Consider the following 25,823-nt stretch of genomic DNA (forward strand, 5'->3'; position numbering starts at 1 on the left):
AAAAATCCTCAACACAATATTAACAAATCAAATCCAAAAATATATTTTAAAAATTATTCAACATGATCAAGTAGGATTTATTCCTGAGATGCAAGGGTGATTCAATATTTGCAAGTCAATCAAGCATCATACATCACACCAACAAGGGAAAGAATAAAAATCAAAAGATCATTTTAATAGATGTTCTATATTTCTAAAAGCATTTGATAAAATGTAATATCCATTCATGATAAAACTCCAAAAATAGATATAGAAGGAACTACCTCAACAAAATATACACCATATACAAAACCCCACAGCTAACATCATACTCAATGGGGAAAAACTGAGAGCTTTTCCCCTAAGATCAGGACGATGACATGGATATCCACTGTCACAACTTTTATTCTATATAGTACTACATGTCCTAGCCACAGCAATCAGACAAGGAAAAGGAATAAAAGTCATGTAAATTGGTAAAGAAGAAATGAAATTCACTACTTGCAGATGACATGATACTATATAGAAAAAAACCTAAAAACTCCACCAAAAAATGACTAGAATTGATAAATGGATTCACTAAGATTACAGGATACAAAATCAATGTACAGAAATCTGTTGTATTTCTATACACCAATGAGGCAACGGAAGCAGAAACTAAGAAAACAATCCCATTTACAAATGTACTGAAAATAATGAAATATCTAGGAACAAACTTAACCAAGGAGGTGAAAGACCTTACTCTGAAAACTATAAAACACTGATGAAAGAAATTGAAGATGACACAATCAAATGGCAAGATATTCCATGCTCATGGATTGGAAGAACAAATATTGTTAAAATGTCTTATACTACCCAAAGGAATCTAAACATTTTATGCAGTCTCTACAAAAATAGTAAAAGCATTTTTCACAAACTTAAAAATAAAACAAAATCCTAAAATTTGTATGGAACCACAAAAAGCCCAAATAGCCAAAGCAAACTTGAAAAAGAACAAAATTGGAGTTATCAAAATTCCAGACTTTAAGTTATATTACAAAGCTGTAGTAATCAAAACAATATTGTACTGGCAGTAAAGTAGACACATGGATCAATGCAACAGAATAAAAAAACGCAAAATAAACCCATGATTCAATTATTCTTTCACAAATACATAGTGGGAAAAGTCTTTGTGGGTTGGGAAAACTGGAAAGCTATATGCAAAAGAATGAAACAGGACCACTTTCTTACACCAAACAAAAAATAATGGATTTTCTTACATCAAACAAAAAAAATGGATTAGAGACCTAAATATGACACCTGAAACCATAAAAATCCTAGAAGAGGACACAGGCAATAATTTCTCTGACATTGGCTATAGCAACATTTTTCCTGATATGTTTCCTGAGGCACAGGAAAAAGCAAAAGCAAAAATAAACTGGGTGCCTGGGTGGCTCAGTCATTAAGCATCTTCCTTCGGCTCAGGTCATGATCCCAGGGTCCTGGGATCGAGTCCCACATCGGGCTCCCTCCGGGGGGGGTGGGAGAAAGCCTGTTTCTCCCTCTCCCACTCCTGCTGCTTGTGTTCTTGCTCTCGCTATCTCTGTCTCTGTCAAATAAATAAATAAATAAATAAATAAATAAATAAATAAAGCAAAAATAAACTATTGGGATGTCATCAAAATAAAAAGCTTCTGCCCAGTGAAGGAAATAATCAATAAAACTAAAAGACAATCTACCAAAGGTGAGAAGATATTTGCAAATGATATATCTGATAAAGGGTTAGTATCTAAATTATACACAGAACTTATACAACTCAACACTGAAAAACAAACAATCCAATTAACAAATGGGCAAAAGACATGAACAGACATTTCTCCAGAGAAGACTTCAGATGGACATCAAACACATGAAAAGATGTTCAACATCATTCATCATTAAGGGAATGTAAATCAAAACTACAATGACATATAATCTCACACCTGTCAGAATGTCTCAAATCAAAACCTAAAGAAACAATAGGTGTTTGTGAGGATGTGGAGAAAAAGGAACCCTCTTCCTGCATTGTTGGTGGAAATGTAAACTGATATGGCCACTGATGAAGACAGTAGGGAGGTTTCTTAAAAACTTAAAAATAGAGCTACCATATGATCCATTAATTCTACTACTGGGCATTTATCCAAAGAATATGAAAAGAGTAATTTGGAAAGATATGTGCACCCCTATGCTTTTGAAGCACTATTTACAATGGCCAAAATGTAGAAACAGTTCAAGTGTGCATGGATAGATGAATGGATAAAGAAGATGTGATAAAGAAGATTTGAAAGGATAAAGATTCAGAAGATGAATGGATTAAGAAGATATAATACATAGATATGTTATATATATATATATATATATGGCCATAAAAAAGAATGAAATCTAGCCATTTGGATCAATATGGATGGATCTAGAGTGTATAATGCTAAACAAAATAAGTCAGTCAGAGAAGGTCAAATACCATTCGATTTCACTCACATGTAGAATTTAAGCAACAAAACCAGTGAACAAAATTAAAAAAAAGAGAGAGAAAGAGAGAGAGAGGGAGACATACCAAAACTGATCTTAACTTACAAGAACAAAGTAAGTGATGGTTACCAGAGGAGAGGTGGGTAAGGGGATGGTTGAAATAGGTGAAGGGGATTAAGACCACACTTATCTTGAAGAGCACTGAGTAATGTATAGAATGGATGTACACTATATTGTATACCTGAAACTAATATAACACTATATGTAGACTATATTGGATTTAAATTTTTTAAAAATGTACTTAGAGTCAATTTAAAGAAAAAAACATAGAAAAAGGAAAAAAAGAAAAAAATAATTACCAACCAACATTCTTGAAAGTTAAGGAAAGACTAGGGAATTTTCCAAATTAAAGGAGATTAAAACATTCCATTAATTAAATAAACATGTAATTTTAAATTGTATTATCTCCTATAAGGAAAACTTTTAGTCACTGGTGCAACTTAAATAGGATTGGAGAATTTCATGTTGAGAATGTTTCATTGTTAATGTCCTGACAATAATGGTTGTATCACACTTATCTAGCAGAATTTTCTTTTTTGTTATAAACACATACCACCATATTGAGGAGCAGATGGAGCACCAAATGGTGTAGGAACAAAAGATATTCATTGTCTATTTGTTGAATTTTTTTGTTATATTTTATACGGTTTCAAAATTTTAAAAAATAGCAAGACATTTAAGTATTGCCATACACCTCCAGTTTGGAGCATAGGTCACAAGTTAGTGAAATCCTAACATTGACTGAGGAAGCAATCCTTTTGGGATAAACCACCTTAATGTGTAGAAATGATCATACTGTCCCAGAGCACTGGAATATCTGAAAATCTTGTTGGCATTAAGTATAGAGTTTAAAATATTTCTAGTTCTCTTTGGGGAGAATATCTGTTTTGTTTTGTAGTTAAAGAAATTCGGTTTTGTGCTTAAAACAATTCACAGTAATTTTTATTTCTTTCCTTTTTTGTTTGTTTTGGTTGTTGTTGTTTTATTTTTTACATAACTGATATTCCGGACCTGAGTCTCCAGGGGTCATTTATTTTTCTTTCCTTCTCCTTCTCTCTCTTTTTTTTTTAATTAATCCCCTGTGTCTCTTTTGAGAAAAATGATAAAACTATGCCTTTTGTTAGTGCACAATATGAAGCAAGAATTCTTTGTCACAAAATTTGCATTCCTTTCATATGAGGGATTTCCCAAAACGTCTTTTCATTTAGAGCATTACATTTTCATTTAGAATTTTTATGGAGACATTTATGTTCATTTTAATATAAGAAAAGGAGACAGAAAATGAATCTTACCTAGCCTGAAAGAGGATTCTAATTGTTTGTAATATCTGGATTCTGTCATTTTAATGAGTTATCAGTAGAAGTGAAAGTTATTAACAGATGCATATAATTTCCAGAATGCATATCTGTTTTTAGACTTCTTCTGCAGAAAAGCTTTGGAATTAGCTTTTCTCTTAAATTATTGAATTTTTAATAATATTGTTAGAGAATATTCATCATTTATTTTTGACCCCTGTTTCCACCATATTCCTATAGGGGGAAAATTATATCAATGTATCCTAGATATGGTAAGTCATTTAAAATTTGCAACAAATATCTAGATCATAAATGAAAGCATTCCCACAAGCAAAATCAGGTAATCCACTGACTTCTGAACTGTCATTTATTTTTCTGTTTTTATGTAGATGCAGTAGTCAAAACTTCATGATTAAATGCAACTGATATGAGAAGACTGATGTATTTGAAACCAAAGAAAATTAATATTTAAGTGAAATGAAATAAAGGAACAATGGGGAAGTACTGCATCAGGACAAAATAATCATATATAGCAGAATATTTCAATCACAGAGAAAATATGTAACTGTCATTATTTTTATATTTCACAAATTTTTAAGCATTTTAATGAGCTAAGAATTTTTGAAGAACATTACATATAGACATGGGTATTAATTTTCTAGATGTTACAATAATTTTTTCAATAATTTTTAAGATATACATAGACAATACATTTAAAGTCAAGCTTACATTCTCTCTATTTAGAGCATTGAAACAATTCAGTTCATTTGGAAATAATAGCTAAAATTTAAGTGATCTTTCAAGTTGCAATAGGAAAAAAGAAAAAATTAAGTACTGTTGTTATCATAACTAAGGCTTAAGTGGAATCATCAGTTAGAGGTAGCTAGGTTGATCTGTGCTATAGCTTTAAGTACCATCTGTTTTGTGAAATTAGATCAAATGTTTAAACTTATTTACATTTCTGACTATGTGTTTGTTTGTTTGTTTCTTTTTGTACCTTTTAAAAACTCCTCTTATTTCCACTTCTGGAGTTGTTTTCCTATGTCTATTTCATAAGACTCAAATCTGAAATGAGGAGATCAGTCAAGAGAGATCGAGTTCATTCTCCTAGGACTGACCAATGACCCACAATTGCAAATTGTGATTTTTATATTTCTCTTTCTAAACTATGTGTTGAGTGTGATGGGAAACTTAACCATCATCCTTCTTACATTGCTAGATCCCCACCTCAAGACTCCCATGTATTTTTTCCTCTGAAATTTCTCCTTCTTGGAAGCTTCACTGACAACAGTCTGTATTCCCAGATTCCTGATAAGCACTGTGACTAAAAACAAAGTCATTTCCTACAATAGTTGTGCATCTCAGTTATTCTTTTTCCTCTTGTTAGAAATTACAGAATTTTACCTACTGGCTGCCATGTCTTTTGACCGTTGCTATGTAGCAATCTGCAAACCCCTACATTACCCCATCATTATGAACAACAAAGTATGTTACCAGCTTCTATTCAGTTCATGGACAGTTGGCTTTCTGCTTACATTTCCACCAGTGGCCTTGGGATTGACACTGGATTTCTGTGCTTCTAAAGTAATTGATCATTTCATGTGTGACACTTCCCCTGTGCTGCAGCTTTCCTGCACTGACACTCATTTACTGGAATTGATTTCATTTGTCTTATCTCTTGTAAATCTCATGGTCACGTTGCTGTTATTGATTCTTTCTTACACATACATTATCAAGACCATTCTAAAGATCCCCTCTGCTCAGAAAAGAACAAAGGCTCTTCTACTTGTTCTTCTCATATGATTGTAGTCTCCCTTACTTATGGTAGCTGTGTCTTCAATTACATAAAGCCAACAGCACGGGAAAGGGTGACTTTATCCAAAGGTGTAAGTGTTATTTATACCTCAGTTGCCCCTTTATTAAACCCTTTCATTTACACTCTCAGAAACCAGCAAGTGAAACAAGCCTTCAAGGATATACTCCAAAAGATTTTCTCTTTTTTCAAAAAATGAAGAGGAAATTTAATTTTAAAATCTTAGATAAAAAGGTAAATAAAAATTTTGACTCATTTTATAAGTTTACTTTATCTGTTCTTCAAATAGTCCATCTAATAATATTTTTACCTCATAATATTTTAACCACACCTTTCACCACAATGCATCTTTTCCCTCCTACTTCTCTTTATGATTAGCATTCCTTTCAGGCTACAGTACGAGTATTCTCTTGAGTTATCAACACAAATGTGAAATTTCTTTTACTCTACAAAACATGGTACTGACCTCAAAAAAATGATTTTAAATCAATATTCATCATAAAACTTTTATGGAATTATATAGACATCAATATAACAACATGCACTACCACTGGGACTCTAGAAAGTTCTTCAAATGTCACTCAAGTGTTTCAACATGGCAAGAAAAAAAGGCAGGCTTCAAGTCATAAAAAGCTTGTATGTTCTAAAATGTAGCAGAACCTTATCTAGTACGTCAACAGACCTGAAAATTTGGAGTGAATAAGAATCACACACCTGCTTGGCTTATATAATAGCAAAGACAATATTCTCATTCCTAAACAGTCTTTTTTTAAAGATTTTATTTATTCATTTGAGAGAGAGAGAGAAACACACAGAATGAACACAAGCAGGGGAAGAGGCAGAGGGAGAGGGAGAAGCAGACTCACTGCTGAGCTGGGAACAGGACATAGGGCTGGATCCCAGGACCTGGAGATCATGACCTGAGCTGAAGACAGATGCTTGACCATGTAAGCCACCCAGGTGCCCCCCTAAAATGTCTTTTTAACTTCCCTAGAGTACAGTATAGAACCACGGAATGTAGGTGATTCTGATGTAGGTGGTTCCTATGAGAGTTTTCTTTTTTAATATAAAAACCTATGTGAGCCAATTTTTATTTTATTAAGATTGCTATGTTAAATTTATTGAGAATGGGTTTTTGGATGTTGGAGTCAGGAAAACAAGTTAAATGGTTAATGTTTTAAACTAAAAGAGTTATTTGAGAATTGAAATGCAATAGTGTCACTGAATCTGAAGCTCCAGGAAATGGTTCCACAGATATTAGGAAAACAAACTGAGAGGAATGGTTGAACATTTAGATATATGGGATAAATGAAAAAAAAATATTTTTAATGAGTTTCATCTTCCTTAGACCTTCATTGTGCCCACTTGTGCACACTCTCCCTTATATATTCAATGCTTTTAAAGAAGGCAGTATTACTGGTATCCTGTCAGATTTAAAAAAAAAAAAAAGGGACCTACAAAGAAATTCCTGAAATATATAGAGTTCCATATTGGGTATAATATGCCATCTGGGGAGAAATATGAGTGAAAAAATCATTAAGGTATTTAATGCTGTAACTCCTATCCATGTGGCTCTGAGAAGAAAACAATTTAAGTTCAGGTTTGTGTTCTGATTTATTTTACTATTTTAAGCCAACACTGTTAATCATCTTCTTTTCTAAGGTAATTACAAGGGAATAAGTTCATTTTATTATATTCAAGGCCCTCAAAACTTTCCAATAATCTCTTTAAAAACTATTAGACCCTTATTAGATTTGGTTTGAGAGTATTTTCCTCATTCTTTGGGTTGTCTTTTCACTTTCCTGATAGTGAATTGTTAATTTTGACGAAGTCAATTTTTTTATTTTTTATTTTGTTGTGTGTGCTTTTGGTGTCATATTTAAAACACCATTGCTTAATCCAAAGTTGCAAGGATGTATACCTACCATTTATTCTAGGAAATTTCTAGTTTTATCTCTCACATTTAGGTCTTTGGTTTCTATTGAGTTAGTGTTTGCGTACAGTTTCAGGTAGAGATTAAAGTCATATTTGCATGAAAATAGTTATCACAACATGATTTGCTGTAAAGGCTATTATTTCCCCATTGAATAATCTTGGCACACTTGTTAAAAATCAATTGATAATAAATGTATGGGTTATTATAGGACTCTCAGTTCTATTCTTTTGAGCTGTTGTTCAATTGCTATGCCGGTATCATACTGTCTTTATCACTGTACCTATATATTAAGTTTTGAAATTGGAAAGCATGACTCTTTCAACTTTCTTCCTCTTTTTCAATATTGTTTTGGCTATTATGGGGTCTTAAAAGTTCATATGAATTTTAGGATCAAATTGCTCATTTACGCAAAAAGAACAGCTGAAAATTTAATAAGGATTACTTTGAATCTGTGGATTAGTTTGGGAACCATTACCATCTTAATTCAATATCAGGTCTATTCTCCAATACATAGGTTGTATTTATTTATTTAGGACTTCTTTAATCATTTTTTAATTTTCTTATTTTCTTGGTACAATGTTGCACTTCCTTGGTTAAATTTACATAAAATAACTCCCACAACTGAACAATAAAAAAAACAAAGACTCAACAAAATATATGCAAAGGGGCTTAAAGATGATATACAAACAGGCAAAAAGCACATGAAAAGAACTCAAGAACAGTAGTATTTAGGGAAATGTAAGTAAAAACCACAATGACGTACCACTTTACAGCCAGAAAGACAGTTATAATATGTATGTGTATGTGTGTCTGCCTCTGTGTGTGTGTGTGTGTGTGTACATATATGTTGGTTATATATATCACAAAAAATAACAAGTGCTATTGTACAGAGAAACAGGTGATGATGTACAGAATGTGAAACCTTCACACGCTGCTGTTGGGTATGTAAAATGTGCAGCCACTTGGAAAAGTTAAGCAGCTTAGCAAGAATGTAAATATAGAGTTACCATATAACCCAGAAATTCTACTTCTAGGAATTAAAAAGATATGTTCACACAAAAACTTCAACACACATATTCATAGATGCATCATGCATAAGAGCCCAAAAGTAGATCGAACCCAAGTAACCTTCAAGTGATGAATGGATAAACAAAATGTGGTACAGGTATATTTTGTTTATTTTCATTTTGTTGTGCTTTGCTTTGTTGCACTTTTCATATACTGCTGCCACGGCCCGCGTGCAAGGTCGAACAGGGGTGAGGGTAAGAGAATGAAACATAAAAGTATGGGAACAGGAGGGTTGCCCACGGGGATGCCGCGAGCAACAACTTTATTCTTACTTACACACTTTATATAGGTTCAGGTTACATAACAGTAGGACATAAACAAGTTCCACAGTTTTCTCCCTGCCCTCTCCTGGCTCCGTCCCAAGTTTTTGGTCCAAGGCCAGGTTCCTCAAGGACATAGTTTCTTCCCATGCCTTCAAAGGGCCTGGTGCGCTATTTTTCAGGGCTTATCAATAACACTGTGGTTTCTAAGCCTAAATACAACTCGGGCTAGCCAGTACCACATGTTCTTGTATGGGGGCAGCCAGGTGGCCATGGTTCAAAGGGATCAGGGAGCCTTTGCTCTACCCGATTAACCCCTTTGTTGCTCATGGCTCCCGACATACTGCATTACCTACAAGTTGAAGGTTTATGACAATCCTGCAACAAGCAAGTTTATTGGTGCCATATTTCCAACAGCATTTGCTCATCTCTATCACATTGTGGTAATTCTCACAATATTTCAAGCTTTTTCATCATTATTATATTTTTATGGTGGTGTGTGATCATGATCTTTGATGTTACTATTGTAATCCTTTTAGAACACCATAAACACTGCCCATATAAGACAGCAACTCTAATCAGTAAAAGGTGAGTGTGTTCTGACTGCTCCACTGACCAGCTGTTCCCCCTCCCCTCTCCCTCTCTTCTGGCCTCTCTATTCCCTGACACACACACCAATATTGAAATTGGGCTAAATAATGACCTAAAGTGGCCTGTAAGTGTTCAAGTGAAAGAAAGAATCACGTTTCTCACTTTAAATCAAATGCTAGAAATGATTAAGCTTAATGAGGAAGTCATGTCAAAAGGATAGACCAAAATCCGGTTCTCTTGCACCAGTTAGCCAAGTTGTGAATACAAAGAAAAAGTTCTTGGGTGTGCCTGAATGGTCAGTTGCTCAAGTGTCCAACTCTTGGTTTCAGCTCAGGTCTTGACCTTGTGGTCATGGGATCCAGCCCTGTGACCTGCTCTCAGCTCAGTGTGGGGCCTGCTTCAGATTCTCTCTCTGTCTCCCTCTTGCTCTCTCTCTCTCTGTCTCTCTAACATATAAATAAATTATCTTTACAAACAAAAAAAAAAGCAAAGAAAAAGCTCTTGAAGGAAATTAAATGTGCTATTCCAATGAACACATGAGTGATAAGAAAATGAAGCAGCCTTATTGCTGATGGAGAGCATGTTTTAGGGTCTGGATAGAAGATCAAACCAACCACAATATTCCCTTAAGCCAAAGCCTAACTCAGAGCAAGGCCCTAATTCTCTTCCATTCTATGAAGCCTAAGAGAGGTGAGGACAGAAAAAAGTCTGAAGCAAGCAGAGATTGCTTCACGAGGTTTAAGGAAAGAAGCCAACTCCATAACACAAAAGTACAAGGTGAAGCTGCAAGGACTGATGTTGTAGCTGAAGTGAATTATCCAGAAGATCTAGCTAAAGTAAATAACAAATGTGGCTACACTAAACAACATATTTTCAATATAGATGAAAAAGACTTATAGAGGATAAAGATGACATCCTGGACTTCTACAGCTAGAGAAGAATAGCCAATGCCTGGCTACAAAGCTTCAAAGGCTAGGCTGACTCTCTTGTTAAGGCTAAGGCAGCTCTAGTGACTCTAAATTGAAGCCAATGCTCATTGACCATTCTGGAAGTCCTAGGCCTAAGAATTAGACTAACACTACTCTGTCTGTGCTCTATAAATGGAGTAACAAAGCTTGGATGACAGCACCTCTGTTTACAACATGGTTTACTAAATATTTTAAGCTCACTGTTGAGACCTACTGCTCAGTAAAAGATGCCTTTCAAAATATTGCTGCTCATTGACAATACACCTGACCAATCAAGAGCTCTGATGGAGATATACAACATGATTAATATTGTTTTCATGACTGCTAATACCACCATTCTATAGCCCATGGATGAAGGGGTAATTCTGACTTTCAAGACTTATAATTTAAGAAATACATTTCATAATGCTAGAGATGCCATGGATACTGATTTCTCTAATGGATCTGGGTAAAGAAAATAGAAAATTTTCTGGAAATTCTAGATGCCATTAAGAACATTTGTGATGCATAGGAAGGGGTCGAAAAGTATCAACTTGAACAGGAGTTTGGAAGAAGTTGATTGCAACATACAGTATTTATAAATATTATCAATTATTGTTCTGTGTAGAAATAATTTGACCAGACTTTGGTCAAAATCACTTATACCAATGATAGTGTCACTTGGAAGAAATTCAAGGTATGATTTATTTATTTCTGTGTTTGGGGATCTTTCCATATTTTAAACCACCTATAAATTAAAAATTCCTGATACATTCTAGTTGTGTCAATGTAAACAAGTATATTAAGTATACCTTACACAAAAGCAAATGCAATCATTTTAATCCAAAAAATTTGGACAATAATTGACAAAGCATATATAGAATATCTTCATCATACTTAACAATTTCCTTGGCCTCTTCAGAGCCATTCCCTCTAGTCTCCATGTCTGCTATTGGATTCAGATATTCACAGATGTCTTTTGGCCACATAAATTACTTTTGCTTTTTCTGGAATTTCCTATAAAAGAAATCACAAATTGTGAATGTTGAAGTCTGGATTCTCTTGTTCAGCCATATTTTGGAGATTCACCCATTTTATTGTGTGCATCCTTAAGGTCTTTCCTTTTTGCTAATGCAATTTGGCCAAATCTAAATTTAGCATATTTGATTTAGCAAATTTAGAATCTCTGGCATCCTTTTGTCTTAGTCACCTTTCCCTCCCCACTTCCCACAAGTTGGTGTTCTTTTTCTCTGAGGAATCTCTCCACAAAACTGAATCATTTGCTTTGATCAATGTAATAATCAAGTACACACCATATTCTGAAATGCCAGTCCCTAAAAGCCTGTAGCCTCCCATAATGTCCTTCTGAAGTAAGTGTCTGCCAAAGGAAAAATAATTGGGTGCAGGGGGGTTATTCCCCTATGCCTTGGTGACTCAACTCCTCGATTCCCATTCTCCATGGCAGTTGGAATTATGGAATTACAGGAATTGTCTTTAGAGGAAAGTAAGAAGGATACATGAAGAGGAACACCATTCACCATTTTGTTGCTCTTTTTGGCATCTCATCCCAACTGCTAATTAACATCTTCTGCTCTCCTTTTTGATGCAGCATGTTGCAAGACTCAACCTACTTTTCTCCTTTGTGCTCACAGCTCACTTGATATTTTGGGGGTTATACCCACAAAGAGTTGCTGTGGAGTAGTACACTGTCTTACCTCCTGTCTTTGCTAACGTCTCATGAAACAACATGTTTGGTTTAAGGCTATACTGCCAGTTATATATGGAATCACAAAACGTAATTATAAGAAACCATAAATTTGCAAATTCTTACAGCATGGATCCTATATCGTTCAGCGTTCTGGTGAAGGTAGGATTTCTGTAAGCACTCTGGAAAGAAAGGAGATATTGGAGGAATTATAGCTTTTAAAAATAATGAAAGAGATAGCTATGGAAGGAAAAGATTGAATACCAGAGAGAATGTTGAAGAAACTAACACCAAAGATCTCATGTTGAAGTCCTATGAGAATGCTTCAAGAAAGCTTAATGGGAAATCATAGTGACTCTCAGTTATTTCTGAGAAAGTATCTACCAATAGTCTTAGCAATAAAGTTGGTAGTTTTCAAATACTTTTGAAAATCTACTATGAATCTAGCTTGCACACACCATCCTGGCTACAAACTGGAGAACAGGATCCTCTGCTTCCCTTCCAACTTCCAAATTTTGCACCAAGTCCTCTCACTGACAAATCATAAACTAGAAAAATACAGGGAGGAGAACTCTCAGAAATAACATCCCAGTTTCTCCACAGCACTGAGAACAACTGAGAAAGTATTATGTGATGTTGCGTTGGCAACAGTTCAATGCAGATACTTTGAAAATAACCAAGATGAGTCTCAGAAATTGCAATTAGTGCTCTTTTCACTGGCTCTGCCCAAAGTGTGATATCAGTGTTGGGAGCAACTTAGAAGAGAGGAGATGCCGGGCCCCAGGGTGGCTCAGTCTGTTAAGCATCCAAATCTTGGTTTTAGCTCAGGTCATGTTCCAATGGGTCCTGAGATTGATCCCCATGGAATCTGCTTTCAGTGGGAAGACTGCTTGAAGATTCTCCCCCTCTGGCCCTCACCTGACTCATGCTCCTTCTCACTCTCTAAAAATAAATAAAGTAATCTTTTAAAAAAAGAAAGACATGAGATTTATTTTGCATTTTCTTGTTCAATTTACCCCCACTATATAGTACACTATTTCAAGATCACATTCCAGTTATGGAATGAATGAGTCACAGGAATAAAACATACAGCATTAGGAATATAGTCAATACTATTGCGATAGCATTCTATGGTAACAGATCATAGCTACACTTGTGGAGAACATAGCATAATATATAAACTTGTAAATTCATTATGTTTTCCACCTGATGTAACTAATGTACTAATGTAACTAATAGTCATGTGTCAGTTATACTCAATATAAACAAACAAACAAACAAATAAATTAGCATTGATGAATGATTAGAAGTGAATTGAGATGCCAAAGAAACCACTTCCGGCAAGGAAAAGAACATATGTGAGAGTGAATAACTTTCATTCGTGATTTCACTTAATCTTTACAATATCCTATGAGTTAAGAGTACTAGCCTTCTCATTTTATGAATAGAGAAATTGATAAAAAGGTTGAATAGATTTTGAAAGTTTGCAAAGTTATTGGGTCTCTTTAGCCTCAAAATCTGGGAATTTTTATCTGGTCTTTATGACAATTCATTATGTGAATTGTGGCTTCATTTTTGTCTCTCTGTTTATAAAACGTGGAAATGATTTCTAACATCTGTGATGGCTAGGATGCAATGAAAAGGGCTCATTCTTGTCTGTAGGAAGGAAATCTTGAAGTATCTATCAAAATGTGATACTCATATATATTTTATTCTAGTAGTTGCATATATGCAAATGAATGCATAAAAATGGACTTAACATTTTAGCTAATGATATGAAATTGGTAGCAAGCTAATTTCCTGAATCTTAAAAAATAATGAAATTATTAAATTATTAGAAGTTTCCTCTGGTATTCTATGAATTTGTTTTAAAAGGATGAGTCCCAGCTTTATAAGTTAACAAGGAATGATACCCATTACACATTGTTAACTGAAAAAAAGAAAAATTGCCAAATATTTTCTATAGTAAAATTGCATTACTGTATTAAAAGATTTGCTCTCTGATTGTGTGAACATGACTGTGTTTGTGAATGAAATTTCTGATAGAATATACTATAAATATTTAATACTGGTTAATTTGAAGATGTGAGGGGAAATGGAGGATCAGTTAGAAACATAAGGGCCAATCTATTTGTCATTATATACCATTGATTTGATGATTGATTCTCTGACACTTCTCACGGCATTAAGTCTATATAACGCTTAACATTAAAAAATTAAAAACTGAGTTTCAAATACCCTTCTGATTTTTAAAAATATTGCAGTTCTTTCCTGATTCATTCATTCTTCTTTGTGCTGGTAAGGATGTATAAATGAATAAAACCTGAGTGCTACCCTCAATGAAGGGTTGGAGCTCAGCTCTGTATTTAATGAACCCTAAAGGAATTGAGAATAAATTATCTCCTGAGTGAAGACCCAGTGCCATGGGCATACTAGAAAAATTAAATACAGCCAAGGGGAAACTAGGTTGATTGGTTTTACACTAGTAGGTACACTTCTGCTTTTATCTCACTATATTGTTTTGCTCCTGGAAGAAGTACATCATGACATCACTATACCTCTTAGGCCCATCTCTCCTGCATCAGGCCTTTCTTTATTCTGGCCTCTCATTCATTTATACACTGACTAGAGAAGGTAAATATGTTCTATCTTTGGATAGTATTCAATCCTCATCTTATCCAGAGAGCTTTGAAATGGCTTACCTTTCAGTCATGAAGCAGTAGTCCCTAGAAATTTACTTTAAAAACTCTCAGGGTTACAATTAGTACCTTTTTAAAATTTAGGTTAGAATAATGTTTATGTTTATATGGAAAGATAAAAGAGATAAAGAGAAATTCTTTTACTTATAGGAAAGGATGTAGAAAACTTGTATGCAATCAAGGCTGCATTTTCCCTGTGTGAGAGGCTTTTACATAAGAGAGGAAGGGTGAACTCCTGACAAAAAGTCCCCAGAAATAGCTTATGAAGGCATTGCCTCTCACATTTTAAGCAATTTTAAAAATCTGGCATTATATTTCTGTCTGGAATCATTAGACATATCAGAAAGTAAGTATGTTCTGTATTTGTCAATAAATATACTTTTATCTTTCTCCCATTCAAAAGGTTATTTTTGGAATACATTGCAATGATCCCCAAATTATCACTTTAACATATTTACTATTTTTAATTTTATATTTTAATATTTTAGTTTGTTCAAAATATAGTAACAGTCTCTGCCTTTTGATATGCCAATTTTGCTGAAATGTGTCTATTTCTAAAGGAAGACAATGCTGATCATCAGAAAAAAAATTAAAAAAGGAAAGTAAGGCACAATACAACTTTGACACTTGTCACTTATTCACTTGTCCAGTTCATGCTATAAGAAGAAGAATAACAAATATTATTGAGAACTTACAGCACAAATAAAAAGCTGGTTGCCAAGATAAAGAGAGAACAACACAGGTAAAAACCATATAGACCACAGTTTAGCAATTTGTAGTTTCTCTAAAGTAAATCTTAGAATTTTCTTTATTCTACTTACTTTGGCTTCTAGAAAGAAGATAATGAGATATATTGGCATTAAAAAACTCCTTTATGAATTCCTTCTTGTTCTCAAACAAGTTTAAGAGTGAAAAGACCAAGTGAATATAGTTAAAAAACAAAGTTGATTGTTAATTCACAAAAAGAACATAAAAATGATATAAATGGATCAATATGTAGTAGGAACTATATTATTGACATAGGTCTATCCATGTGAGTATTAATTAATATCTCTGGTTTCACTTTTTTTCCCATAAGTTAAGACCTTTACTTTTATTTACAACCAAGGTAATTCTACTTCTATATTTCTGTGATTAGAAACACATTTAAAAAGTACCATGAGAGACAAGGGACTCTGAAAAACAAACTGAGGGTTCTAGAGGGGAGAGGGGTAGGGGGATGGGTTAGCCTGGTGATGAGTATTAAAGAGGGCACGTTCTGCGTGGAGCACTGGGTGTTATGCACAATGAATCATGGAACACTACATCAAAAACTAATGATGTAATGTATGGTGATTAACATAACAATAAAAAATTTAAAGAAAAAAGTATATAAAAAAAGAAACAAAACACGTTTATTTCTATGGAGCACAACATTTGAAAGAATGCATCTTAAGAATAAAGTAATTATAGCTATTATTAAGCTCTGGATTTGTGATTGGGTCTTCAATTTCCATCAAAGCCTTGCAAAACAATGAAGTTTTTTAATGGCCTCACAATTAAAACTCAAAATTAGGTATTTCACTCCTAAAAGCACACAATCTTGGAAACTGGAACACGGTATCTCAATATGTAAATCTAAATATAATTACTAAATGTTGCAGAAAAACAATTAAGATATATATTGCATATATAGACAATTTGGTTACAGGTACAGGTGTTGTGTAAAGGCACTCATGAGAGAATTTTTAACATAGACGTGAATACAGTTTTCCTTATCAAGAGAGAATGTATAAAATATTTCTGCTTTAATGGAATTGAGGGCATATTGCAAAGATGCACAGGGAAATTTCCACTGCTTCATTTCACTGGAACTAAAAATCAACCTTTAGATCTTTAAATCTTCAATTCCTATTCACATACTCTTTCTTTCTGTTTTGTTTCTCAACAGTAGATTTTTCTTTTTTTTTTTTAATTTTCTTTAAGATTTTATTTATTTATTTGAGACAGAGAGAGAGAGAGCACAAATGGGGAGGAACGTCAGAGGGAGAAGCAGATTCCTCGCTGAGCAGGGAGACTGATGCGGGGCTCCATCCAGTCCTGGGATCAGGACCTGAGCCAAAGGCAGACGCTTAACCAACTGAGCCACCCAGGTGCCCCTCAACAGTAGATTTTTCCTAAATAAAATAAAAAGCAGCATGAGAAACCACACAATGATTACAGAGTTTGTTCTCTTGGGCATCTCAGACGACCCACAGCTTCAGGTTGTAACCTTTATCTTTTTATTTATGGCTTATGTATTAAGTGTCACTGGAAACCTAACCATCATCATCCTCACCTGGATAGACTGTCATCTCAAGACTCCTATGTATTACTTCCTGCAGAATTTCTCCTTCTTAGAAATTACATTCACCAGTGTTACTATCCCCAGATTTTTGGGGGCAATCATTACGAATGTCAAGACCATTTCCTATAACAATTGCTTAGCTCAACTATTTTTCTTCATCCTCACGGGTGTTTCTGAATTTTTTCTTCTCACTGCCATGTCTTTTGATCGTTATGTTGCCATCTGCAAGCCTCTTCATTACACCACCATCATGAACAAAAAAATCTGCACCCTGCTTGTCTTTGGGTCCTGGCTAGGAGGATTTCTTACCATTTTCCCACCACTCATGCTCATCCTCCAGCTAGATTTCTGTGCTTCCAATGTAATTGATCATTTCTCTTGTGACTATTTCCCCATTTTACAACTGTCATGCTCAGATACAGGGCTTTTAGAGATGACTGGTTTTTACTTTGCTTTTGTCACTCTGCTCTTCACTTTGGCATTAGTGATTCTTTCCTACCTGTACATCCTTAGCACCATCTTGAGAATTCCATCTGCTAGTCAGAGGAAAAAGGCTTTCTCCACATGTTCCTCTCACTTGATTGTCATTTCCATCTCTTATGGGAGCTGTATATTCATGTATGTCAAGCCTTCAGCAAAAGAAAGAGCATCACTGACCAAAGGAGTAGCTATTCTCAACACCTCGATTGCCCCCATGTTGAACCCTTTTATTTATACCCTGAGGAACCAGCAGGTAAAACAAGCTTTCAAAAACTTGCTTCAGAAAGTACTGTTTTCTAGAAACAAATGAAAGGATGAATGGATGAAAACATGAATGGATAGCACTGTGAAGATCCAATAAAGGACAAATAAAATTTCAACTTCTACAGTATCCTCCAATATCCATCTCACAGATACTTGCAATGCTGTGTTCATTTCTTTAAGCTTTCTTTTAAACCGAAAGTAACTCTGTCGTGTCTTTCTTTCAAACCATCTATAGATTCCATTTCCTCATTGATTTACAATACCAAATAGAACATTAATGGCTATAAAACAAAAATCATTTTCCTGATTGTTCCAAATAATAAAAATGCTTTTTAGTGTAAAGACTTGAGTAAACACTCTTTTCATGGATTTATTCTTAAATCTTATGTTGTTACTAATATCACATTTTCCCTCTTTTTCTTACATTTTCTTTCATAAAGCTATAAAAAGTATGAAATGAATTATTTAACAACCATATTTTGTGCACACTAGCTGCATATCTGTCCAGTTCTTCCCACTCAATTGGATGTTTATTTTACTGCTTATAAATTAATTAAAAGTCATACATCTTTTGCTTTCTAGTTATGCTTAGGGCTTGTATTATGTCTTTTTTATGTACTACCCTTGTTTAACTGTATTATTATTATTTTTAAAGATTTTATTTACTTATTTGAGAGAGAGATCATGAGCAGGAGGAAGGGGAGGGTCATAGGGGGAAGGACAAGCAGACTCCCCACTGAGTGGGGAGCCTGATGTGGGGCTCAATTCCAGGACCCTGAGATCATGACCTGAACTGAAGTCGGATGCTTAACCAACTGAGCCACCAGGCACCCCATATCTGTATTATTTGTTTAAATATGTAACAGATGAAGATATCAGCAGTCACCATTATACCTATGCTACATGAGTGTTTGATAGGAACTTCATAAATAATAATCTCTCTTCTATAAAGAACAATTATTCTGTGCCATATGCTCAAACATGTATGTCCTAAATAATATGGTGTTTAATCTTCACAGCTATATGGCAACATAGACTAATTATCCCTGTTACAGGTGTGCAAAGTGATGCTTGGAAAGATTGAGTAATTTGCCTGAGGTCTTGAGGCATAACAACCAATGTGATAACCTAGTTTGAAAAACAAATCAGAGACAAAAGTTTGTGTTTATTTCATGCGTATTTAAAACTGTGTGAACCTGAAAATACTATAACTTTTACTTAGGACCCGCACAATTTTATTGGCATTTTACACTCACATTATATCATTTGGGCATGATTATATTATTATAGTCTAGTCAGGGAAGGTACTAATTCCTAATATACTTTACATATAAATTAGAATTTTATTTTATTTTAAGATTTTATTTATTTATTTGAGAGAAAGAATGAGAGAGAGAGAGAGCAATGAGTGGGTGAGGGGCAGAGGGAGAACGAGGCTTTCCCGCTCTGTGGAGCAAGAGAGCCAGATGCCGGGCTTGATCCCAGGACCCAGGGATCATAACCTGAGCTGAAAGCAGACGCTTAACCAACTAATCCACCCGGGTACCCCTAAATTAGAATTTTAATCAATCAAAACAAGAAACTCTTCAACGTCCACTGCTGGTGAGCAATGGAGTGAGGAGAAAATGTATAAAGTATTAGTAGTAATACCAAATATTCTTACTGGAAGGCAGATGAAAAATATGTAGTAAAGAATGAATTTAGTACTATGCGGTAGACTATCAGTTTTTAAAAAATGGCATGGGTTAAATATGCATTCAGTAGAGATATGCATTAGGAACTAGATTTTGGCTGTTAATCTCTGAAAAATAATATCAAGGGAAATAAACTTTACCTAGTGTGGTTGTTTGCTTGCTCTTTTTTTTTTTCTGTCTCATTGGACACTGTCCCCCAAGCTTCCTTTTCAAATTCAATATTAATGTGTATGATGTTTTATATTCCTTAGTGTTTTCTGCATAGTCCTATTCTGGCAATTTCGATTCACTGAATTATTCCCAGTGAGCCAGCAGCAGAGAGAATAGATAAAACAATAAGTAGCTTATGCTACATAAAATCTATGTAGAAACAATACCAGACAGTTTTAAATGCCTTCTGATATTTTTTTCTTCTTCATATGTTTGCTCCTTTCTCACTTTCTGTACTCAAAGAAATATATTCCCTCTAGATAAAATGGAAAATTTAAGACAAAGACATTAGCAGTAGAAAGCAAAATGGTTCACTGAGAGGAAATGTGTCAGGAATGCTGGGTTTCCCTGGATTACAACAATGACAACTGCTAATATTTTTTTATGTTCCAGCCATTCTGCGTTAGTGAACCTGTATGAAAATCAGAGGTAAGTCAGACATAGAAGACAATGGAGTCTCCCAAACTGTATCATTGCTTCATTACTTATCAGCTCAAATTTTAATCAGATTAAATAGGGTTATTGGAGTTTTATTTTGCAACTGGATATAGATGTCCGTATGTTTTGTTTCATTATCTCAATTTATTTACTCTCTATTAAATGAAAAGCAGGAAATTACCATCTCTGTGCCTGTGTTTCTAATTGAATATAGGCTAGGTAGTACTTTCTTTAAGAGAATAGACTTTAATCTTAGGTAGTCCCTGGTTACATTATACACTTGTTAACTATATGAATATATCTAAGGTATAAAACCAAACTGACCCTAGCTCTTCATTTGGGAATAAAGATAAAGTTCCATAGGTGAGTCGTGAAGGCTAAATGAGATAGAATATATAAATCCTTAGTATGTCATTGGAATAAATAATGCCTTTCTTTAATCACAGTTACTATGAATAATCTGCCCAAAGTTAGAAATCAATTCCAACTAAAAGAAGATAAATAAACCAGCTTTTCTTAAAGCATAGGGTCACATGGTTTATACAGCACTTTCATTTATATTATTTCAATTAATTCCCAGAACGTCCTTGAAATTTCATGTCCATGGTAAACAGAGAAAACTGATGCTTAAGGAAATTAAGTACCATTCAAAATCACAAATCCATTAAGCTGCCCATTTGTATTTTTCACCTATGTTTCTCTAACAGCAGAGCCCATATACTTTCTGCAGTAGCAGTTTACCTTAGAGTGTCATAAGTAAGAAATTAATAGTATTTTGATACCATGCTCTTTTATGAGTTTATGTACTTTTCCTTTTTTCTTTCATTATTGATGACTAAATAAAGAACAGAACAGTGATGTTTTCAGAATGAAACCTTGAAGGTATTTTGTGGCCATCTTATTTAACAAATATGAAGTATTATTGTTAACTTTCATTTTGAATAGCTCAAAGAGTATGTGTCAGGGGTTCTTAGAAGGAATTCTTGACTTTGACAAAATGAATGGAAGATAATTTAAGGTAAACCTAAACCATGTTCTTCCAGGGGAAATATGGACCTGCATTCAGAAATAAAAAGATGGGCTAAATGCTTAGAGACATCCTTCATACTCTGCACGAGTACATCCTTGGGATGGCTTCAGGCTTGAGGAATCATATGCACTTTGTTAAACACTGAGGTCTTTTCTCCCCAAAGGCTACTGAATGAATGAATGAATAACATCCATCAGGCTTAACTGATGTTGGTAAATGAATACAGTCCATTGAATTTTCATTAACATTTTTACGTAAATAGTATAGTATACCTCCCTCAAGTCTTTGATATTGGATCATCTTTTCTGACAGTTTCTTTTTTTTTTTAAGATTTTATTTATTTATTTGACAGAGAGAGACAGCGAGAGCAGGAACACAAGCAGGGGGAGTGGGAGAGGGAGAAGCAGGCTTCCCGCTGAGCGGGGAGCCCGATGTGGGACTCGACCCCAGGACCCCAGGATCATGTCCTGAGCTGAAGGCAGACGCTTAACGACTGAGCCACCCAGGCGCCCTCTGACAGTTTCTTTAAGTATGTTCTCTGGTCCTACAAAATTGACCTATCAGTACTCATTTTCAGTGATGTTCACATGAACCTCCCTTATCTATTAATACCTTCTTTCATTGCTCTTCATACATTCCCTCAAAGGTTTAATCAATAACCAAAATATGTAAGTCAGTCATGGTTTGATTTTACAGAACAGTCTTAAAATTGATAGGAAATCTAAGAGGAAAAGAGAATATGCAAAAAAATTGAAATAAGGGTAAAAATACAGTGCAATGGCACATTATTACCTATGGAAGAGTAATACTATACTTTTTTTAAACTGGATCTCCAATGCCAATAAAATAGTGCAGAAATTTCAATCTTGAGATTTAAACCAAATATTGTCTATTTCTTGAGCATGTATTTTGAGAAGAAGCTGAGCAGAATAAAGTTAATTAAAAGAATGAATGCTAAAGAAATTTAATAAAATTAATTTTAAAATGTTTTATGAAGTTTTTTTAGTTGTATATCAAAAAACTTTGGCTTCTTTTATATGTCCTTTGTCATAATTTACTCAATATGGGGAATTTAGGCCCAATGAATATATTGAAAAGTAGTTAAATGAAGAAAACACATCTTGCAAAACAAAAGATACAACCCACATACTATGCAGCCAAGAATTGGGCATATAATAGAGAACTTCATCTGATGGGTATTTGTGATGCAAGAACAAACTCAAAATGAATGAATGAATTGATTAAACAAGTGTTTATTTTAAGCCTCCTGAATTAATTAAACAAGTGTTTATTTTAAGCCTCTTATGACTCTTCCAGGCACTGGACTGTGTTGCAAAGGCTTTGAAGGTCAGACTCTGTCCTAACTTTCAGATATGCACAGAGTAGTGGAGGAATTCACAGGAGATTTCAGCACAGATGTGTGGTGGGCTAGGAAGAATCAGTCGAAGATTTTTATGGGACTCAAAAAAGGGTATTAAACCTAGTGTTGTGGGAATACATAAGAAGGTGATTTGGGGTGTCATTGAAATCTGCTACCCACGAGGCTACTTACATACACATTTTTCTATTTAAGGCAATTTTCACAATCATTGTAGCAAGGTTACTCTTACTAAGGAGGAACAGAGAAACAAAATGGATATTGGTAGCCTTTGGTAGCAATGTTGAGGTGCTACAAATATCTAACATGCCTCAAATGTGGTGACCATCCTAGCTGAATGAGAGCAGTGAATTGTTGAGGGACAGGAGGCAGGGGAGAGGTCACCACATTCACAAAGTGGAAAAACAAAGCTAAGATTCACTTGCCTAGAGACTCCCAGATACTGTACAACCAGATGATTCCATCTCACTTTTTTGTTGTTATTATTGTTCCTATGTGATTTTCTTGCTGTTACTTTATTCATTACTATTACTTTTAGACAAAGCTTTTAATACAGGACACCATCTTAATCCCAAAGGTTTTCACCAAGGGATTTCTCCATTGAGCAATCCTTATATAGCTTTTTTAAAATGCTAAGCATTTTTCTAAATGCTTCACATATTAATTCATTTAATACTCACAATAACTTTGTAAGAAAGGACTGTATACAGAAGAATAAACTGTGTTTATAGAAGAAACACAGACTACATAGTTTCAGACCTAATAAGTGGCTTGGATTCAAGCCTAGACATCCTCACTCTTCCTTATGGAAATAACTATGATAATATCATTTAATATTTTTTTAAAAAAAGAGAAATTAAAACTTACTACTTTAAAACCACATACAAGTAAAAAAATTAAACTATTTACCTGAGTTTTCTTGGGGAATATTTAACTAACTCTTTAACTGAGGGAAATTCTTCAATAATAATAGTAATAATTGTTATTTTAAATAGAAAGAGAAGTCATTTGTACAGGAATACAAGTCATAATAATTACATATAGGCTGAAACGTCATAAACTATGGCCAGGGATTCAGGTAGGATCAAACACAGTTCTAAGCTCTCCAGCTTAAATTATTTCTTGCCTCTTTCTCCCCTTCATCTCTAAAATCAAAGGTTGTTGGTGGCAATGACTCTAGTATATCTGACCCATGAGGTAATAGGAGGAGTTGAAAAAACTGAGTGTTAGCAAAAGTTGATCGATGGCTAATCACTCACACATCATTAAAAAATACAGGATCTTTCCCATTTCTGAGGATTCTCAATGTAATTAAGCTTTAACTTACAGAGAATGGGAAACTAGTAAACAATTGGAGCAAGAGCACAAAGGTGATCTTCACTGGGAAGAAACCTCATGCACACATCTTTGAAAGTTAACACGTGTTATTTAGAGTCAGAAAAGTCTGGGAAAAATCCCTGCTCTAACCCTGCAAGCTCTGTGATATTGAATGTTTTCAAACTTGCCATAACTGGAGATTTCACCTGTAGAAGAGAGGAAATTAAGGGATTATTGTTCTTATCAGTTAACATAAATTCTCGCCTATAGATGAAAACACATAGTATTTCAGCCAAATTCTGGCTCCACACCTTTGCTAATCCTCTCTTCGAGTTTGTTCCTTGTGTTTTCTCCTAGAGGTCTGGCAGGAGAACAACAAATAAGGGATTGAAGAATGAGAAACCACACAGAGCTAACAGAGTTTATCCTCCTGGGATTGTCAGATGATCCACAGCTTCAGGGCGTGATCTTTGTCTTTCTGCTCATCACCTACATGCTCAGCATCATGGGGAATCTGACCATTATCATCCTTACCCTGCTGGATTCCCACCTCCAGACCCCCATGTATTTCTTCCTCAGAAATTTCTCCTTGCTAGAGGTTTCATTCACGACTGTCAGTATACCCAAGTTCCTGGGCACCCTGATTACAGGAGATAAAACTATTTCTTTTGATGATTGCATTGCTCAGTTATTTTTTTTCATTCTGTTGGGAGTCACTGAATTTTACCTCCTGGCTGCCATGTCCTATGACCGTTACATTGCCATCTGCAAACCTCTGCATTACATGACCATCATGACTCCTAGAGTCTGCATACTCCTTGTCTTCTCTTCATGGTTGATTTCATTCTTAATCATATTCCCCGCACTCATGTTGCTCTTAAACCTTAATTACTGTAGGTCTAATATTATTGACCATTTCACCTGTGATTATTTTCCCCTGCTGCAACTTTCTTGCTCAGACACAAAATTCCTAGACATAATGGGGTTTTCCTGTGCTGTGTTTACTTTAATGTTCACCTTGGCATTAATAATTCTGTCCTACATATATATCATCAGAACAATTTTGAGAATTCCTTCTGCTAGTCAGAGGACAAAGGCCTTTTCCACTTGTTCATCCCACATGATTGTCATCTCCATCTCCTATGGCAGCTGCATTTTCATGTATATTAAACCCTCAGCAAAAGACAGAGTGTCTCTGAGCAAGGGAGTTGCTGTGCTAAACACCTCAGTAGCCCCCATGCTGAACCCCTTTATTTACAGCCTAAGGAACCAGCAAGTCAAGCGAGCCTTCATGGACAGGGCAAGGAAGATTGTATTTTTCTCAAGCAAATGAAATGCTGAGGTGTCACGAATTAGACACTCACAATGCCAGGCAATTTAAAATATACAAACATGAAATTTGAACAACTTCTTCAAATTACAGTGGCCTTCCTGTCAACCTTATTCATTACTTCTTTCTAACAGCTTATAAGCACATTTAATATATTTCCCATTCAATTGAAATAACTTCATATGCCCTTCTGGTTCCCGTTCTTCTGAACCCATTGTTAGTTGCAACTTCTTGAACAATAATTATCATAATTCAGAAAGTTGTACTTTGATATTTTTTAATTTTTTATTGTTATGTTAATCACCATATATTACATCATTAGTTTTTGATGTAGTTTTCCATGATTCATTGTACTTTGATTTTTGTCTAGGAAAACAGTTATCACCCAGAATGGAGGAGACATTGTATAAATATTGATGTGATATTTTTCTTATTCTACACAGACAATATAATTTTGTGATTTTCAATGATCTTTGTCAGAAATCCCTTCACCATCTTATAGTTCCTCTAGGAAAA

At 34.6% G+C, this 25,823-nt stretch overlaps 2 protein-coding genes and 1 pseudogene across 4 annotated transcripts; all 3 read left to right on the forward strand.

Moving 5' to 3' along the window:
• Positions 1-2,996: 2,996 nt before the first annotated feature.
• On the forward strand, positions 2,997-5,833 carry LOC114225806 (olfactory receptor 6C6-like; annotated as a pseudogene).
• A 9,059-nt stretch (positions 5,834-14,892) lies between these two features.
• LOC148163763 (olfactory receptor 6C3-like) lies at positions 14,893-17,956 on the forward strand. The gene is made up of 2 exons (XM_088026134.1): positions 14,893-14,924; positions 17,017-17,956. Exon 2 carries the CDS (start codon positions 17,018-17,020, stop codon positions 17,954-17,956), a length of 939 nt encoding a protein of 312 aa, XP_087882260.1. The 5' UTR covers positions 14,893-14,924; position 17,017.
• Positions 17,957-21,936: 3,980 nt separating this feature from the next.
• On the forward strand, positions 21,937-25,310 carry LOC148163764 (olfactory receptor 6C1). Of its 3 annotated transcripts, none has more exons than XM_088026137.1 (2): positions 21,937-21,958; positions 24,397-25,310. In XM_088026137.1, exon 2 carries the CDS (start codon positions 24,471-24,473, stop codon positions 25,308-25,310), a length of 840 nt encoding a protein of 279 aa, XP_087882263.1. In that variant the 5' UTR covers positions 21,937-21,958; positions 24,397-24,470. The 3 variants fall into 3 exon arrangements, with proteins under 3 accessions (XP_087882263.1, XP_087882261.1, XP_087882262.1); XM_088026135.1 differs by lacking the exon at positions 21,937-21,958 and adding an exon at positions 22,915-22,924; XM_088026136.1 differs by lacking the exon at positions 21,937-21,958 and having other exon boundaries at positions 24,360-25,310.
• The last annotated feature ends 513 nt before the right edge of the window (positions 25,311-25,823 follow it).

Source organism: Eumetopias jubatus, unplaced genomic scaffold (assembly GCF_037043125.1).
Source record: "Eumetopias jubatus isolate StellerSeaLion01/CBP00866 unplaced genomic scaffold, mEumJub1_p1.0 scaffold_8, whole genome shotgun sequence".
Classification (NCBI taxonomy): Eukaryota; Metazoa; Chordata; class Mammalia; order Carnivora; family Otariidae; genus Eumetopias; species Eumetopias jubatus.

Excerpts from the sequence above, each read along its gene's own strand:
- LOC148163763 (XM_088026134.1), top strand. The coding sequence starts at position 17,018 with ATGAGAAACCACACAATGATTACAGAGTTTGTTCTCTTGGGCATCTCA.
- LOC148163764 (XM_088026136.1), top strand. The coding sequence starts at position 24,372 with ATGAGAAACCACACAGAGCTAACAGAGTTTATCCTCCTGGGATTGTCA.